The sequence below is a fragment of the Limulus polyphemus genome, unplaced genomic scaffold (assembly GCF_000517525.1).
Source record: "Limulus polyphemus unplaced genomic scaffold, Limulus_polyphemus-2.1.2 Scaffold2245, whole genome shotgun sequence".
Taxonomy (NCBI): domain Eukaryota; kingdom Metazoa; phylum Arthropoda; class Merostomata; order Xiphosura; family Limulidae; genus Limulus; species Limulus polyphemus.
The window spans coordinates 166571-185753 of NW_013667855.1; the positions used below are offsets into that span (position 1 = coordinate 166571).

A 19183-nucleotide genomic window follows, 5' to 3' on the forward strand; every position below is an offset into this window, starting at 1 on the left:
AGTCTATTTACTACTTCTGAATCTGGTAGCTTCTGATTCTGAATCTAGCTATTCAATTAAATAGCCCTCTTAATTGATTTAAGTTAATTGAGACAAAACATTAAAACTTGAAAATACATTTTCCCGAATTTAAACAATTAAGACTAGTGATGAATAAACAAATTTTAATAATGAAGCCGAAAGTTCTGCAAATATTTCAAATGATCACAGGAGCGAATAAAGAAATAATTTAACGCAGTAACATGGGTATTCGCGCAAAAGTTTGTGTAAACAATTAAATAGGAAAATAAGCCTATATAGTCGAGCAGAATGTCTGCCAGAATGTTCAACATAATTAATCTAAATTTAAGTTCCCTCTTCAGTCACACACACACACATCAAAAAGAAGGATAGCGCGAAATGTACACAGCATTTTTAAACGTTAGATAAAATATAATTAAATATAATTTTATTGGAGGGAGGAAAAACATGAAAAAAAATAAAATAAATTGCAGCCACAGTACAAATATTTAACACTAGAGCACAAATCATAAGGCGGATCACTATGTAATGTGCCCTGGTTTCTTGATGTACTGGCGGAAGTAAAACCAAAATTGTGTTGGGGATACACTGTCTATCCAGTTTAACCTCAAGTTCGCCGGCCTCACATGCATGAGAAGAAAAAAAATGTTCAGCCTGGTAGCTGTTTATAGTTGTTGGTTTTTATTCTTGCTACAAATGTTATAAAATGTGGTAGTAAGCGATGCCTTACATGTTCTTCACTTAGTTTTTCATCCGATTACTTATTACAGTTCCTTTTGTGAAGTAAAAAACTTAATTTATTTATTAACATGTGATATATGTAATATGCAAAATGTGGGAGAAATATCTAATCCTTTACATATTCGCATGAATCTGCATAGATTTCAAAGTAAAAGTAGTATGGTAAATACAGTTGAATGAGAACATTTCAGAATTCACCTCTTTGCTTCAATACTAATTACAATTTTAGAAATCGTTAATACAAACACAAACAGATTATAAAAAGAAACTTTTTACATTCTTAAATACAAAACTATATATCCTCATGGTCTGAATCCAAATTACACTGGTACTACTGCTATAAGTTTAGGTAATAATATTTGTACTGGTAATTACTAATGTCTAGATAGTATTAACAAGAAATGTACAAAAAGAAAAACTAGAGAAAAGGGTAAAAATTGAATGAAATGTGTTCATTTTATTGATTTTTGTACAGATTTAGATAATAAGTTTTATATTATTGTTGAGATTTATGATAAAAGAAATGATTTCACGTTTCAAGTTTTTGGACTTCCTCCTCCAAACTGTAATTTTCCAACAAATGTCATACAGAGTATTATACATTTACAGCAGTTTTAGATATTGTAGAATTTGTAGTAATGTACAGTTCTTAATGTCTAATATCAATATATTAGTACACAAACTGAATTTTAATGGGTTTAATAAGAAAACTTTAATTAGATATTTTAAACTATTTTATAATATATATAAAAGTATTTATATAAATTTGAAATTAGTGATTTAAAAAAAAGATAATATGAACAATAACAAATAATTTATAAAATTATTGTTAAGAAAATAATTGGAATTACTGTATGTAGTGTAGTGGTAGTTATATCACCTTCTCTGTATAAGACCTGCTATTGTGTGGATCTCTTTAGAACCATTGAAGATCCAGATAGTAGCATGGAAAGGGCGGAGAATGGGAGCTAAGCTTTTTATCACAAAGTTGTGTGGTACATGTAAACGTAATGCTTTAAGGCAACATGTTTATATACGTCAAACCGTCATTTCAACAACACCAGGAAGCTGTCCAGAAGGAACACATCTTTCAGCGCAATGTGTAACTTTAAAAACAGACACACAGAAGAATCAAGCACCTCTTTCTGCCAAGAAGCAATAAAAGTACAGCTGCAAAAACAAAAAAGAGAGGAAATACACCATGTTTTATATCACACGTTTGTTAGAATTTACTGTTTATTGACTAAAACTGTTAAAAGAAGTACTAGCTGTAGAACTTTCAACTCAGCCATTTTCTAAAAGTAATTAAGGTAAAAAATCATTGACAACTATCTCTCTTTCTGATATTACCTTAGTAATGTGGAAAAATAAGCAATTACCCAAACTTGTTTCTCAATGTAGGCAATTTCCAACTGGAAAATAAACTGATTTATGAAATTCACTTCAGTGTTCGTCTGGAAAATAAGGTGATTTAGTAAATAAACTTCACATTCTCTTCACCAGTTAGTAAGGAGTGAATAAATAGTGATGAATTGAAAATAGTACTAAGTTTAAAGAGGGTTTTCTTGATTTTTATATCAATTTATGGGGAATAATAATGTCGATAGAATTAAAAAATCTGACTAAGGAAAGGAATTCCTTTACGTAGCTTACAAAGTTATAAATTAATTAATAGTAACATTGATAGGGTTATAATAAGAAACAAAAACTGAGAAAAGAAAACTCGGTACCTATTTATCAGATATTAGAGAATTAATTATAAAAACAATACTGTTAAAATAAATGACTTAGAATAAACTATTTTTGAACAGTTAGAGAAACAAATATAACTACTGATCAAATTTGTTTTATTCTTTTGCTTATTAGTGAATAGTAGTAATCAAATATTAGAAAAAGGACTTTTTGTTTTCGTGATTAGTTATTAAGAAATAGGAATACAGATATTGTTAAAAATTAGACACCCTGTATTAGAAAAAAGCTTTTTTGTGGTCTTGTTTAGTTACTGAGGAACGGTAATACCAGTACTTGAAATATTTAAACATCTTGAAATATAAATGAGATTTTATACTATTTATAAGTTATTTCGAAATAACAAAACATATACTGCCAAAAGTTAAGCATCTTGAAGTAGAAAAGGGATTTTAGTTGTCTTGATAAGTTATTGAGGAATAACAATGTCAAAATTGCTAAAAGTTAAACCTTTTGAGTTAGTAAAGAATTTTTTTTCTACTTATTTGTAATTGAGGAATGGCAATAGAGATACTGTTAAAGTTAAATATTTTGATTTAGATAAGGAACCTTGTGTTCCTCTGATTAGTAACTGAGGATTAATAATACAGATACTGTTAAAGTTAAATATTTTGATTTAGATAAGGAACCTTGTGTTCCTCTGATTAGTAACTGAGGATTAATAATACAGATATCGTTAAAAGTTAAACATGGAGAAATCCTTCATATGCTATAAATTATGAGAATCATTAATTGTTTGTATGATTTATGTGTGTTTTTGGCTTTCAAGTCTTTTAATTGTGATTGGAAAACAAAGATATGTTGAAGCGAAAGCCAGGCAGCTTTGAGAAGCTCATTACCTGGTGAGTAACTGTTACACTAGCCTAAGGAAATATAGAGCAATGTATAGTTTCTGTTTTTTCAGCAATGCACATTGATTTCCAATAAGGAGCTCAACAAAGAAGCACAATCTTCCTTGTCCCTCGTGGATTCTCTTGCACGTACATCTGCGATCCGGAAAAGAATTAGAGACTTAAAGTGAGACGATAAAATGCAGGATTAAACATATCGGGCGGATTATATACGACTATTCGCAAAAATTTGTTGACTTAAACAGCAAACTGAAGCCTGTTTGTTCAAAACGCTTCAAAGAATATCTATTCAAACCGTCTCTATTATTTATGATCGCATAATTTTTTTTTTGAAAAACTTTTAATCTCGGGAGATAGCTGTCGGAAATTAGATAAGTCGATAATAATTCTTCGCGCATCTTTCACATTTAAGAAAAAATAAGATCAAATAATTAGTTAAAATACGAGTGTTAAGGTTTAAGATTTTTGTAAATAATGATCTATAATGAATGGGTTTGTTTGTTGTTAAGCACAAAGCTACGCAAGCGGCTATCTGTGCTATGTCCACCACGGGTATTGAAACATGGATTTTAGCAGTATAAGCCTTCAGATTTACCGCTAAGACACTGGAGGGCAAAATGAATAGGAATTCGATAACTAATAAATTTCTCTGGGGATTTCCCAGACAAAATTTAAAGATTATTTATTTTAATCAGAGTTACCGATATAGTTTGTAATAGTATCTTAACAGTGCAAATAACTTTAATGAATTGCTTCTGAGATGTAAGTGTTTTGTAGCATAAAAAAATGCTACATTATTCTTACAGCGTTTGAAAAGTAATTAATGTGTCGGATTATTTTACAGGGCATGAAAAGAAAGAAAATGTAAATCTTATTTTGTATCAGAATCTTATATTACACAAAAACTAAACGAAAAATGGTCAGAGAAACACCAGATCAAAAATATAAAAAAATATATTGTTACCATCTAAGAGCAGTTATTATGGGTTGGAACAAAAGTAGTTCCATAAATTACGTCTAGTGCATGTAGCTATATTCCATAAATGACGTGTAGTGCATGTAGCTATATTCCATAAATGACGTGTAGTGCATGTAGTTATATTCCATAAATGACGTCTAGTGCACATAGATCTTTTTTATAAATGACGTGTAGTGCACATAGATCTTTTTTATAAATGACGTGTAGTGCACATAGATCAAACATATCTATGTGCACTACATGTCATTTATCAAACATATCTATGTGCACTACACGTCATTTATAAAAAAACGTCATTTATAAAAATATCTATGTACACTACACGTCATTTATAGAAATATCTATGTACACTACACGTCATTTATAAAAATATCTATGTGCAATAGACGTCATTTATAAAAATATTTATGTGCACTACATGTCATTTATCAAACATATTTATGTGCACTACATGTCATTTATCCTATTGCAAATAGATATTTTTATAAATGACGTTTAGTGTACATAGATATTTTTATAAATGACGTGTAGTGTACATAGATATGTTCCATAAATGACATGTAGTGCACATAGATATGTTCCATAAATGACATGTAGTGCACATAGATATGTTCCATAAATGACATGTTGTGCACATAGATATGTTCCATAAATGACATGTAGTGCACATAGATATGTTCCATAAATGAGTCTAGTGTACATAGATATGTTCCATGTAGATCTTTTATTTAAGGCAATTCTATTTACACGTGTTCCTTTCTTCCGAGTGATCCATTTTCTTTGTACAGGTATCTTCATATGTTTCTAATCATCTGTAAAAAAATTTCAGACCGCTTTGATTATCTTTATTCGTGCTTTTATCTTCACACAATCATTTCTACCTGCCCTCCTTTCTTCTGACAACAATATTTAGGTGCATATAATACCTCGCTTTTACTATATTGACTCGGGTATCTTTTATCACAGAGGCTTATATACGTCTGTCTTACCGATATTCCTTTCGTTTAAGGTATTTCCTAAACAGACCTGTTTTAGTTAAAACCATAGACAATCTGAATAAAAAACAAGTTAGGATCGGTGTGACTGATTTGAAAATATATGAATTTAGGCTTGTGTCATATCAGCTGCCTAAGTCTCCTTTTATTAACCAACGTTACAGTTACAGACCACACTCCGATATTGAAGTATCTACGCATATAATTCTATAAGTTATGCCATAAAGTCTCATTTTAAGACATAATACATACTTATTCGCATGATCAAAATATTCTCCAAGTGGAAATGAAATAAAATAATGAATCATGTAAATTCTGAAGAGCAAATGATCAGGTAAGGTATAATTAAAATCGTAAAACTGCCATGAACGTGATATGGAGACTGAAAGATTAAAAGTACACAACGTTTCGGCCGTTAACGTGAGTACTTTCATTCCTTAATTCTACGTATCTCGTTTATAGTCGTTTTACGATTTTGATAAGTCATGCACTAATTAGTATTAGTGTCTTTCCGTTTGTTTCCAACCAAAAAAAAAAAGAAAGCAACAGATGGAGAAAATATTTTTTCACATTCTTCGAGATTTAGGCCACGTATACGAGTCCAAATCGGAATCTAAAAAATAAAACGACACGTTAACAGGTATTCGTTATTAGAATATATAAACATTGATTTCATTATCTAACTTTAAATTGAAACGTTTTTAAAGATTGAGAAATGTATTATATGTATATCTAATCTAAGCTCTTCTGGTGCTAATATTTTATGTTTAAATGTAGGTATAATATACGTTATTATCTTTAGAATGTATTCGAAATATAATTATATGCTTGTTTCTTGTTCGAAGGTTGAATACATATCTTAGCATGTCAAGTTACAGATGGCGCTCTAATCGCTCAATTCCTTGGAAGCGACGATAGCCTTTGATTTAATGTTGGATGTGATCAAATATATGACAATTTAGATTACTGCTCTCATCTCATTGGTATAAACTGAATTTATATTAACTATTCATTATACATGAAGACAATTGGGGTGACTATAATAAAGACAGAGGTTTTGACATTTATCAATTCTTTCATCTTACATTAAGATGAAAAAAAAAGAGAAGGATTAGGACCGGATATGGCCTAGTGATTAATGTGCCCGGACTTTGAATCCGAAGATTCGTGACTCGTGACCGGTTGACGCAAAAACGTACTCTGCACTTTATGGCCATGGATACGTTATAATAGTGGCAGTAAAATCCCATTGTTCTATCCGACAAGAGTAGTCAAAGAATTAGCGATGAGTGTTGTTGACAGCTGCCCCCTCTCTCGTCCACCAGCTTAACATTAAAAAACGACAATTCTGAAACAAACAAGCGAAGAATAAAGAGGGGACCAGTTACCTGTTTCAATACTGTTGATGCGAAACATTCGCAGTAACTTAATACCCCAAATTCATAACTAGTAATATTTAAAAAAATTATATACTGATCAAATTAACGAGATGTTTTGGATGTTTTGACAGAAGAAATACACCAGATCACAAATATATATCTCGATATACAAATTGACTTTGAATCTATTTATTATGTAATATTTCGTTTTGAAATGATCACTCTAATTAATCAAGTGAGAAAATTACTTCTGTGTCGTTAGCTTATAAAAAAGATTTTCGACTTTGCCAAAAAGTCCTTATCATGTTTAACTTAGTTAAAAGTGCAATTATCTCCTAATTAGTATTTGGAAAACTTCGAAACCAAAGATCGAATTTGGTTTGTATATCAGGAAAGTCTAACAGAACATAAACCATGGGCCTCAAACTACGAGAGGGGTAGCACCAAATAATTATAATATTAAGAACTTATAATAAAGTGTATTACTATTACGACTATATGAAGGTTCCATTTCTGATGAGAGAGAGTATTCTTTTTTTACCAATATGTATTGTGTGACAATGGAAAATCTGGAATTTACTGCACCTGTCTATCTATTTAAAACGGTGCACAGATATTAATATCTGATGTTTAAATCTACTTCCCTTCTGTTTGTGTCACATGAAGATGTTAGAATCTGATCTTACACGTACGTATCGTATGAATATTGCTAAGATTTGATGCTAGACGTCACGTTTCTTCTCTATGCATGATTTGTATGACCGTGTGTGTGTTCTATAACAACTGTGTGAGGATGGTAATATCTTGTGTTAGACGCCGCTTTACACTTGTATATAAACACTGCACAAAAGTGTTAAGATCTGCTATTGAGCACCACTTTTTAATGTGTGTAAGCACTTTAAGAGGATGTTGAGATCTGGTGTTGGACGCTACTTCTATTGTGTGCGCAAGTAATGTATGCTTATGTTAAGATCTGATGATAAACGTTATTTTTTACAAGTTTTCTGTGAAGTGTTCAAATCTAGTGTTAAGCATAACTTTTCTTGTAAAGATCAGTAAGTGTCGTCCTTCGTTTTTCATTTATTTTAACGTTTGCTAAGTAAAAGACATTTATTTTGTATTACTACATTACTTAGCTTGTTTATATTGGAGAAAATAAGCAGTTTTGTTGCCAAATCTAAGCGTGGATGGTAGGGAGTTGATGAAATGGAGAGATTACAATCTTAGAGTCAAAAGTAAAATTTCTTATCTGTTCTAAGGTAAGATCATCTTTATGTATATCTAGAAGCATACACTGAAGAAAATAATAGTAGCTACCTACAGATATACACTATAAAATATGTTAGTAGCTACTTATACTGTAAGCAATTTTAGTAGCTAACTATGGATACGCATGAACATACACACACACACACACATACATATATATATATAAATAGCAAGGACTGTTTATTATAGCTCTGATTAACTGTTTAACGCTTATAATGATATATTTTTGTACTTTTTCTATGAAAGTCGTCACATAAAGTACTCGCCATCTTTGCACCCTTACTAACCAATTCCGACACTGGAAATGTTACTATTGTTGCAACTGAAATCAAATCAAGTAGTTTCATTATGTCACTACTACGAATTTTTCATTTTAGACACGTGTTACAATTTTTGCTAATTTTGTTAACTATTGACAGAAAATGCCCTCTTCAGTGGTTTCCCTTAATTAGCTTCAGCAGAGTAAGTGACAGCGGTGAGTCTCCGGACTTAAGATGCTAAATTTGGGGTTCGATTCCCCGCGGTGGACACAGCAGATAGCTAATGTGCTTTGCTCTAAAACAAACATACTCCTGATTAAATACACCGTAATCTTGACTTGAACAGTCAAAACAGGTTCATGGATTACTTTGAACAGGAACACTTAACTATCTGGCCATCTAAGACTTATTTTGCTTATTAAGATTAAAAGCTTATAGGTATAAATAAGCTGGTTTAAAAAATTCAGAGAGTTCGTTTCATAGCTTAATATGAAACTTACAAAACAAGGGATTTGACCATAAGTTTCAGAAGGAGATGCAACGAACGAGCACGAAAGTTAATTGCGTCTGATAAGATATTAAACTTCCACCATTTCAAAAGTTGATGCAAAAACACTAACACGAAACTTAACTTATTAAACAAGAGGATATATGTAGATCACCCTAATTTCATAAGTATTTCATAACTTGATGAAAAAAAAAAGGCGCACACGAAACTTGTCTGCAGTCGACGAGTCAAACTTATAAAACGTAGATCACCCTTATTTCATAATTATTTCAGAACTTGATACAAAATAGACAAAAAACGCAAAATTTAACGTGTATGGCGATGAAAATTTTAAAACAAGGGGGGGTTTACAAGTATTTGAAAACTTAATGCAATATAATAATTTGAAAGAAGAAAAAGAACAAACCCATATAAATCATAATACTTAAGATTTTTTTTGCTTAATATTCTTTGCTTTTATCATACAGAATTAAATAATTATACTGATACGTAACGACTTTTCTATGAAGAGGTGTTATGAAGATTCAATACGAAATGCGTGCTGTTTTGTTTTCATGCTTAAGATTTTTATATGCCGCGGTACTGCAGCTCATAGAATAGCTCTTGAGTTTTTTTCTTTCTCAAGTACAAACTTTTAGCTCATACCTCCGTCATATTTTGACCGATTCGAGATCTAATTACAATTTTCGCCCAAGGTCCCATTGATTAATTTACTCTAATCCTGCCTAAAATAATTTCAATTTGAAGGTAAGCTGGTAGAGATCCTGATGAGTAATAAAACCGAATCGGGTATACACGCGCCCCAAGCTTGGTATTGCCGGCGCACAAAAATATAGCTAATCAAAAGGAAAAAATGGTATCAGAGATTAATTTACTCTAATCCTGCCTAAAAGAATTTCAAGTGCCGCAGCTATTGAGGATTCCATCTTGTTTCCTGAGGTGTAGCAATTCTAAGTTTTATTAACTCTTTTCCGTTTTTTTTTTTCAGCTTATCTTGTTTACTAATTATCATTTTGGAAATATATTTTACATTTCTTTTTATTTATTTAACCTAATGTATTTTGCTTGTAGTTACACATTTTTATGGTGGCTTGAATAACTCACATTGATTAAACAAAATATTCACTGTTATAGATGACCAAAGTTGTGGATGACAATAAAATTCCTAAATTAATTTTCAGAAAAAAAAGAAAAAAAAGATTAAACAAACTAAGGAAGGTATAATTGCCAATTAAAATAGATATTGTTGTCTGTCGTTGAAAATAACAAGTTAAAGTGTAAATAAAATCTGCTGATATTTTTTCCTTGAACCACTTTAGAAGCAAAGGTATTTTCAGTTCACATCTTTACTGAGCTGTAATATGGGAGATGTTCTTCCCCCTGTAGTTTATATAAAGGTCATTACACGTGGAAGATAATGATATATTTACGTCAGTGTAACTATTCTCATTTTTTTTTGTGTGTTATTCGGAGACTCTGATTGAACTGCTAATGCAAACTTTTCAGTTGGTTCTGATGAAGAGTTGCTCAAGAAGTTGGAAACTTCCTTTTTAAACTGAAGTTGAAAAATTCATCCAAGAAGATGATTTGTTATTAGTTTCGCGCAAAACTACAAGAGGGCTATCTGCGCTAGCCGTCCCTAATTTAGCAGTGTAAGACTAGAGGGAAGGCAGCTAGTCATCACCACCCACCGCCAACTCTTGGGCTACTACTCTTTTACCAAAGAATAATGGGATTGACCGAAACTTATAACGTCCCCACGACTGAAAGGGCGAACATGTTTGGTGTGACGGGGGATTTGAACCCGCGACCCGCAACTTGCGAGTCGATCGCCTAATCCACCTGGCCATGCCGGGCCACAAGAAGATGAAAATCGTTGAACAATCCGAGCGTGTCCGAGTGGTTAGTGTGGTGGACTATTGATCTATCGGTCCAGTGTCACCGCAAAAAACTCGCTATTCGCACTTTGGGGTCGTGAGTGCATCATAAAAGCGGTGGTCAAACCCCATTATCTAGTCAGACAAGAGTAGCTCAAAAGTTGGTGGTGGGTGTTATTGACTAGCTGCTCATCCTCTACTCTATCAACTAAAAATTAGGGACAGCTAACGCGGATAAATTTTGAACAGCTTTGAGCGAATATCAGAAAATAAACACATAATCCCTATTGAAGTGGTCACATCATTTTTTTTTTAGCTGTTAAAGAGTCGGCAACGATATTGGTCAGTATCCATCAATGATTAATGTGATTTAATTTCTGTGTTTTAAGATAAGAAAAAAAGGAATAATTTCAGTTGGAAAGTAAGATTTCAATTTTAGTGTTTCCTCTTCAGAAAGCGTATCGAGAATGGATATGTGCTATGATGGTTCCTTTCCATGTTGAAGACCAGTTTGTGAGGCCCTGCCGGAGCTTCTGTCACCAAGTCGAGCGGCAGTGTCCGTACTTCCATCCTTTTGTGTTCGAACAGTACGCTGGAGAACCAGTGTTCTTTTGTATAGGTACGTCTACAGTTTGTCTTCACATATAAGGACATTTTTAAATAACAGCATATTGTCCGAAATTAAATTCACATCATGAATATAAAGAATCAGTTTTAGTTTTTTTAAAATGAAAACTGCAATATAGGGTGTTCCAAAAACTTGTTGCTCCACATTTAAATGTGATGTACATGGACTACTGTCGATAATAAAACTAAAACTCATTGGTACAACGTTAATCCGTGCGTTGTGTGCACGTTTCACGTATACTCGTATATTTATGTGAAATACGTGAAAATTAAGACGCTGCACTGGAGCAACTAATTTTTGTACTACCCTGTTTTCATCATTTTGTCTTGGAATATATAACTGTGAACGTGTATATTTCTGTTTAGATAATTTTATATTTCTAAAACTATTTACTATGTACATTTGTTTAAATAAATCCATTTTAACAGCATTTTTACGTTAAAAACTATATCTGTAAAGGTTTAGATATGCTTAGATAACTTTTAATGGTGCTTTTACTTGAATCCTTATAAAGTTTATTACCGTGAAACACAATTTGTGTATTAGACAGAATTGTACTGTTATCATCTATATACATTAATGCAGTTCATCTTTCTTGTATTTTTAGTCAGCATTTAAGTTTCACAACAGTATTACAATTCACCTTGTAAACAGGCTATAATAGTAGATAATGTCTGCGGGACATCTAAACCTACAAAGGTAATACTCAAGCAACGATTTGTACAAAGACTATATTTGATCTGGGACTTGTAAACTAGAATATCTAATAGTGTTACAGCCTCTAGTCTTGCATTAAAATGTTCTTTGCCATTCAATTAATATGGTTGATTCATGGGGTCATGTGTAGTTACTTACAAGGAGATGACACCTACATCAGTGAAAACCAAGTTGTATCTCACATCTCTTATTTCTTAATATCTCTAAAAACCTGGATGTTTCTCATCTCCGTCATCAGCATAGATGAAATAGCAGATTCAGAGTACCTTTTCAGGCTGCACTGAGTCACCATATAATGTTTGCAAATGTAGTGCCATCTGATGATGTTTCATGTAAAGTGGTGCTGGCACCTTTGGCGGAACTGCACCAGAGACCATTAAAGGCTTGCTCTATTTTGATAGCTTGGCTGGAATAACTACATCATCTCTGTTACTACAGACACAGACTCGTTTACAGATAAAACATCTTCAGCATACTAGTGGTGCCACATTGACTCGTTAGGAAGTCCATTCACAAACTTATCAAAAAGGATAACTTTTCTATGGATTGTTGCCATGTTTTCCATGTAAATGTTGCATCACTTTAGCATACAAGACTAAGCTTTGTTGGTGCACGCCTTGAATTCTGTCTGGTAGATTAGTTCCACGTAATGATGCAATTATAGCTTTCCAGTTTCAGATTTAGTCAGTCTTCGAATATTCAATGGCATCAAGTACTGGACCTTATACTTGAATAGGAATTCTAATGTCACTTGACATAACTTTAAATTCAGAAAATGTCACTTGACATAACTTTAAATTCAGAAAATGTCCATTGTTAACTTTATTCATGTTGTAAAGCTAATATCAACAAAGGTACTGATTCCACATTTCTATCACCCTAACGTTCTGCTGAGCATTAGGATATCTCTCATGTGCACTTTAATGATGTGTTATAATGGCAATAACATCCCCATCTGGAGTTGTTAGAGCACGAGGCCCTTGTTCATGTATGACATCAACAATTCCCCCTTCATCGAAGAAAGGAAGGCCTGGGTGGTCCAGGAAATGCTAAGTGCATGAGAGAGTCACGTTGGCAAAAATCATCCACTCACCACAAGTTGTTTATTGATGCTGTTGGAACATCTACCTAATATGGGGCTTTAGGAGTGCTGGATAGTGATCGACATAGCTTACTGTACAGACCTTCTTAAATTATTTCAACATGTATGCATTTGGCAGCCTCCATGGTAACTTTCAACTGGTTTTATATTAAATAAGCTGACACTATCAGTGACAAAAAATTAATGTTCAATAAAATACCCCCACACTTGGTGTGATGTTGAATATAATACAAATATTCCATGAAACAGCACATAAAGTTCTTGGTCAATTAATGAGATAGAGATTAACATCTGTGAATTAAGAAGCACAGAACTTAGACCTGTTTCTGAACAACAGCTCCCACAGATATGTAAATATTATGTTACTACTATAATAATATACACTATAACAATTAAATATAAGGTATCTAGATACAACACAGGTTTAATTTTCTTTAGTTCATTCTATGTTGTTGGCGTTTTCATGTTTAAGAATGAACAAGTCATTGGATGGTGATTACTATATAGACATCTTTAAGTTGTCTCAATAGATACCTGTATGTTGTTGACGTTTTCATGTTTCTGAATGAACAAGTTGCTGGATGCTGATTACTATAGAGACATCTTTAAGTTGTCTCAATAGATACTTGTATGTTGTTGACGTTTTCATGTTTCTGAATGAACAAGTTGCTGGATGCTGATTACTATAGAGACATCTTTAAGTTGTCTCAGTAGATACCTGTATGTTGTTGACCTTTTCATGTTTCTGAATAACAAGTTGCTGGATGCTGATTACTATAGAGAACTATTGAAGTTGTCTCAATAGATACCTGTATGTTGTTGACCTTTTCATGTTTCTGAATGAACAAGTTGCTGGATGCTGATTACTATAGAGAACTATTGAAGTTGTCTCAATAGATACCTGTATGTTGTTGACATTTTCATGTTTCTGAATGAATAAGATGCTAGATGCTGCTCATTATACAGACATCTTTAATTAAGTCTTCTTAGCAGATATCTGTATGTTGTTGACATTTTATCTTGAGAAATAATACCTGCGAGCAGGTTTAGTTATGTTTAAATATCTATATATTGATGAAAATTTATCTTGAAATAATGTATGCGGAAACATGTTGAGTTTTGTTTAGATAAGTGAACATAATTCACATTTTTAGTTAGAACATTAATCTTTTGAGTGAATACGTTTAGCATTGTTTAGACTTTACACAATACCACTACGTTGTTTACATTTTATCAGGAAACACTAAACAGCTTTCGTTTTGTTTATTGACATTTAACACTGAAGCAAGAAAAACAGAACGTTTTAAATTTTTACTAGTAGCACGATGTTAGGGTTTACCTTGAAACACGCATGATCAGATAACTATTTTTGAAATGTGATCAAAGGATAAAACATTATAAAGTGTACTATTTACCAGAATTATATTATCTTCAATATTTGTATTTATAATTAATGTTTGAGTCACTAATCTAATAATTTGAATTATATTTAACTCGTTAACATTTACTCTCTCCACTGTAACGTTAGTTTTGAAACAGACGTTCTTTTACAGCTGTAACACTGTGCAAGTTGATTGAAAAAAAAAAAGAATGTACACAGAAATACGCATGTAAAAAATGCTTTGCTTTATTTTGGCGGACAGTTGAGAAATACGACCGTTTTCATGATGTGAATGGTAAATGTTAAACAAAACTAAGAGTTTCCAAATACAACTCTTGAAACTGGTGTAATCATATTTTAGTCTGTAGCGTGTATTTGTGTATTTTTCTTATAGCAAAGCCACATCGGGCTATCTGCTGTGTCCACCGAGGGGAATCGAACCCCTGATTTTAGCATTGTAAATCCGCAGGGGACTAGTCTGTAGCATTTTGATACATGGCTTAGCGTTTAACACGATTAAATCTGTATCTTCTTCAGGGCACTTTGAAATAAGACAAAGTTACTTTCCTTCTGCTTCTATACCTGCCACGTGCGGATACCGAAGCTCGTGAAATTTGGCACGACTTTATTTATCTTATTCTGTTTTACCTTGTGTATACATTTTCACGAAGAATACGTTTCACTAATTTAGTAACTCAATTTCAAGGTGCTTTAACTTTTATACTGAGAAGATGTGTTACACAGCTCAAATAAAAAACAACCTATTACTGATCATAATCAGAGGGAAGACAAAGAGTTTTCGAGGTATCAGATTGCTGATCAAACTCGGATGTTAAATTATCGAGGTTCTAAATACATACTTGTTCTCGTTTGTCTTACTCAGAAGAGACTGGGCGTGGCCAAAGTAGGAGCTAGCGTGCCTGGATTGTGAAATCGAGGGTTTAAGGTTCGCATTCCATTAACGCAAAAATGCGATTGTTACACTTTGGGGTCGTGGATGCACTATAATAGTGACAGTCAAATCTCACTAATCGGTCAGACTAGAGTAGACGAAGAGTTCGCGGTGGGTACTATTGACTAACTGCCCTTTCCTCTAGTCTAGCAGTTCAAAATTAGGGACGGTTGTGCGCAGATAGCTTTGCGCGAAAATTAGAAGCAATCAAACGAGTTTTTTGAAATAACTGAGACCAACGATCATGCTCAGGGTTTACACAAACTAACTTTGCGATAACCAAAGTTTCATACACAGATTGTATACAGCAATCTCCATTGGTGATACATCAAGAGAATTTACATTATCCTCAAGATAAAATATACGATTGGTGATTTACGGTAAGCATTTTCCCAAAATAACAAATCAAATTGATCACACCCAAAAGTTGTGATCTTTGATATAGTACCATTGTATATGTAAGGAATTTGAGTAAACAGAGATGGCTATTCGTACTCATAATATGAAAATGTTACACGAAAGGCACGTGAAAGAACAATATTTTAAGAAATGTTATTTGAACTAAATTAAAAATAAAGAAGATCGCTGAACATATGTATATTGAAAGGGTATATATATGCAGTGGTTTATTTGAATCTGATACAGGATATGAGACACAGTGGTGGTTTATTTGAATCTGATACAGGAAGTGAGACACAGATTTTATATATTTGAATTTGGCACAGGAGATGAGACACAGTGGTGGTTTATTTGAATCTGATACAGGATATGAGACACAGTGGTGGTTTATTTGAATCTGATACAGGATATGAGACACAGTGGTGGTTTATTTGAATCTGATACAGGATATGAGACACAGTGGTGGTTTATTTGAATCTGATACAGGATATGAGACACAGCGGTGGTATATTTGATTCTGATACAGGAAGTGAGACACAGATTTTATATATTTGAATTTGGCACAGGAGATGAGACACAGTGGTGGTATAAATGGATTCAATATTGTAAATGAAAAACTGGTGTGTTTGAATATAAAGTCTTTGGCTTCACGCACCTGTAATATGTTGGGGTCAGATATATCACTTGGTGCGTAATAGTGGTATACTTTTATATAATCTATAATTTACTCTTTGTTCTAATGCAAAGCTACTCGATGGGTTTTTTTTTCTCTGTGTCTTTCACAGGGACTGAGCCCCGAACTTTACTGCGTTATAAGGCAATAAACTTAGCGCTGCGTCACCGAATGATGTAGGTTTTAAAAGAACGCAGTTGTTGTAAATTTTAATGTTACTGTCTGGCAACCTACAGTTGTAAGTTATTCCAATGAAACTATCTGACGGTAAAGAACAGTGCGGCGCGAGTTGGCCCTGTGATAGAGCTCTTGATTTCAGGCGAGCCGGGTTCGAATCTGTGCGATATCACAAAATGTTTCCCGCACTTTAAGCTGTAAAGGCGTTATAAGAGTGACAATGAATCCCGTAGCGTAAAGGGGGTGTGGGAGGGTGCTGCTGACTGACTGCCTTCTCTCTGATCAATAGTTACGGACGGCGGCAGATATCCTTAGTAGTTTTTCCATACATACTAAATACATCTCTTTTACGCTACTGTAATACTGTAAAGTGTAGACAATGCACAACAATCGCGTATTTAATATATTTTATCACTATTTTTTCTGGTTTACGATAACTGAGTTCTGCGTGCACTTGTTTCAAAGGATTTGAAGCTTGATGTATCAATAATTGATTATGAACTTCTTCATTTTCTTAATTTAGATTAGTAGTTATGTGTAGCATTATTGTTATTATGTCATTGTAGTTTAAGGACAACGTATATTTGACGCTGCTTTGTCAGATTTTTATAAAGAATTAGACTGTATTATATTTACTTTTTTTTAATTACTTTCAATTTGCCTGTTTTAGATCCAAATGTCCCAGACATTCCTGCCATAACTCCTGACTCACCTTATGGCCAACCTGGAAGTTGTTACGAGCCTTGTCACGTATCTCTGGACACAGGTCATTCATCGTGTAAAGTATCTGACCTGTTCGAGTCTCTGAAAGCAAATCATTCTGTGCCCACTCTGAACTCCTCCCTGGAAGCACAGGTTATGTCCTCTTGTGGTATACGAAGTGGCGCCAAGCTCTATATTGTTTCAGCTCTAGTGCTTTTTGGAGTATATGTGTTTTGGTACCTCCTTCTACCTACACATTGTACAGTAGCTAACGGTAAAACGACTAAAAAGAAAAAAATGGGTTTCCATATAAAAGAACCCACTTAGCAGAACAATAATTTTTAGTGTGTGTGTGATGGTTATATAAAAGAAGGAGAGCGACAAAATTCTTCGCCGGAAATAACCCACTGATGAATTTCCATTTGACATGATTTGGTTATAATGAGAAACTTGTCGGGCGACGTCAAGAATTGATTGAATCAAAATTGTTCTAGTTTTCTTTCACTTATATTAAAAAAATCTTATCGTCGCCTATCTCCTTACTTTTTTTGAATGGCCAGATGTTAGCATTTATACAAGCATTTCTAGTCCCCAGCTCAGGTTTCGTGTCATGTGAAAAGCCAAGATATATTCGAAGCAATTTTAAAATGGAACCACTGTCGTTTATGTTGGTCAGGTATGACATGCTGAAAAATCAATTTGTTTTTAACCTTATATATGTATATACACATATATGAATTTCCTATTTTTAAAGGTAAACAGTTTCGCCTTATTCACATATTTCAACGTTATATATCGTTCAACTACTCAAAATTGAACATGAATTTGTGTCTATTTGTTATTTAACTGATCAAGTTCTTAATGGAAGGTTCACTTTTTGATTTAATTACAATGAAGGTTTATCTCTTGATCCGCATTGTTAGCTCGTATCTTGATGTTAAACTTAACCCTCAAACTACCAGGCAGATTTTGTAACTCCTCTTACCATCTGGGCTCAATAGACCCAGTACTTAATTAACACAGTATAACAATGCAAAAAAAGAAGAAAAAGTAAAATAACCATAAACTCAATCAAAAATAAATGCATCATTGTATTTATAACTATATTTACTCGCCATTCATGTTTATTGTTTAGACAGGATCTATTTGTTCCAGTTGGTAGTTCCAGAGTTAACATTAAAAATGCATTCTGACTTTATCTTTATTTATTAGTGAAAAATTAATATATACAAAATCACCAGTGTGACAGGATTTTTAAGAAATCGAAACAAGATTCCCCAAATTTTTACGAAAACGTCTACAAAATATCGTTAAATGACACATTTTCGGTCTAACTTTGAAATTGCCGTAATGCACCACACTTGATGTTACGCCCTCTCGTGATGTACGAAATGGCTCCAAATTCCATGTTATGTCAATTCCGTTTAACTCATTTTATTAGCTCATCAACATCAACGTAAACAGTTAGGAAAAAAAAAAACAACTCAATTTTCAAACCTAAAATTTACTTTTGAGCATTTATATAAACGGTAGTTTATTTATTTATTTTCCTAAATTGTCAGAAGATCCCAAATTGAACATTATTTCAGAAAGAAGAAGATACCAGAAGAAGATGTTTAACGTCGCACTAAATACATAAAAAACACGGGTATTTTTTAAAGTTGTCATTTTAAAAGCAATATATAGTTGTTTCTAAACAGAAAACTGTTTAATACGATTAATATCATTTATATATCAACATTTTACAAAAATTTGAAAGATGAAAACATACAATTGTATAATGAAGTCTAGTTGAAAATATATTCTATCACTTTGTTAATTAT

The 19183-nt window shown here is 32.9% G+C and overlaps 1 protein-coding gene across 1 annotated transcript in view; it reads left to right on the forward strand.

The window, feature by feature from the left end:
* Nucleotides 1–17811, forward strand: part of LOC106466388 (transmembrane protein FAM155A-like) — an 88549-nt gene extending 70738 nt beyond the window's left edge. The window contains exons 2-3 of the mRNA XM_022394385.1: nucleotides 11083–11248; nucleotides 17329–17811. Coding sequence (XP_022250093.1) covers nucleotides 11083–11248; nucleotides 17329–17687 — 525 coding nt within the window. The 3' untranslated portion in view covers nucleotides 17688–17811. The remainder of the gene's footprint in view (nucleotides 1–11082; nucleotides 11249–17328) is intronic.
* Nucleotides 17812–19183: the final 1372 nt, after the last annotated feature.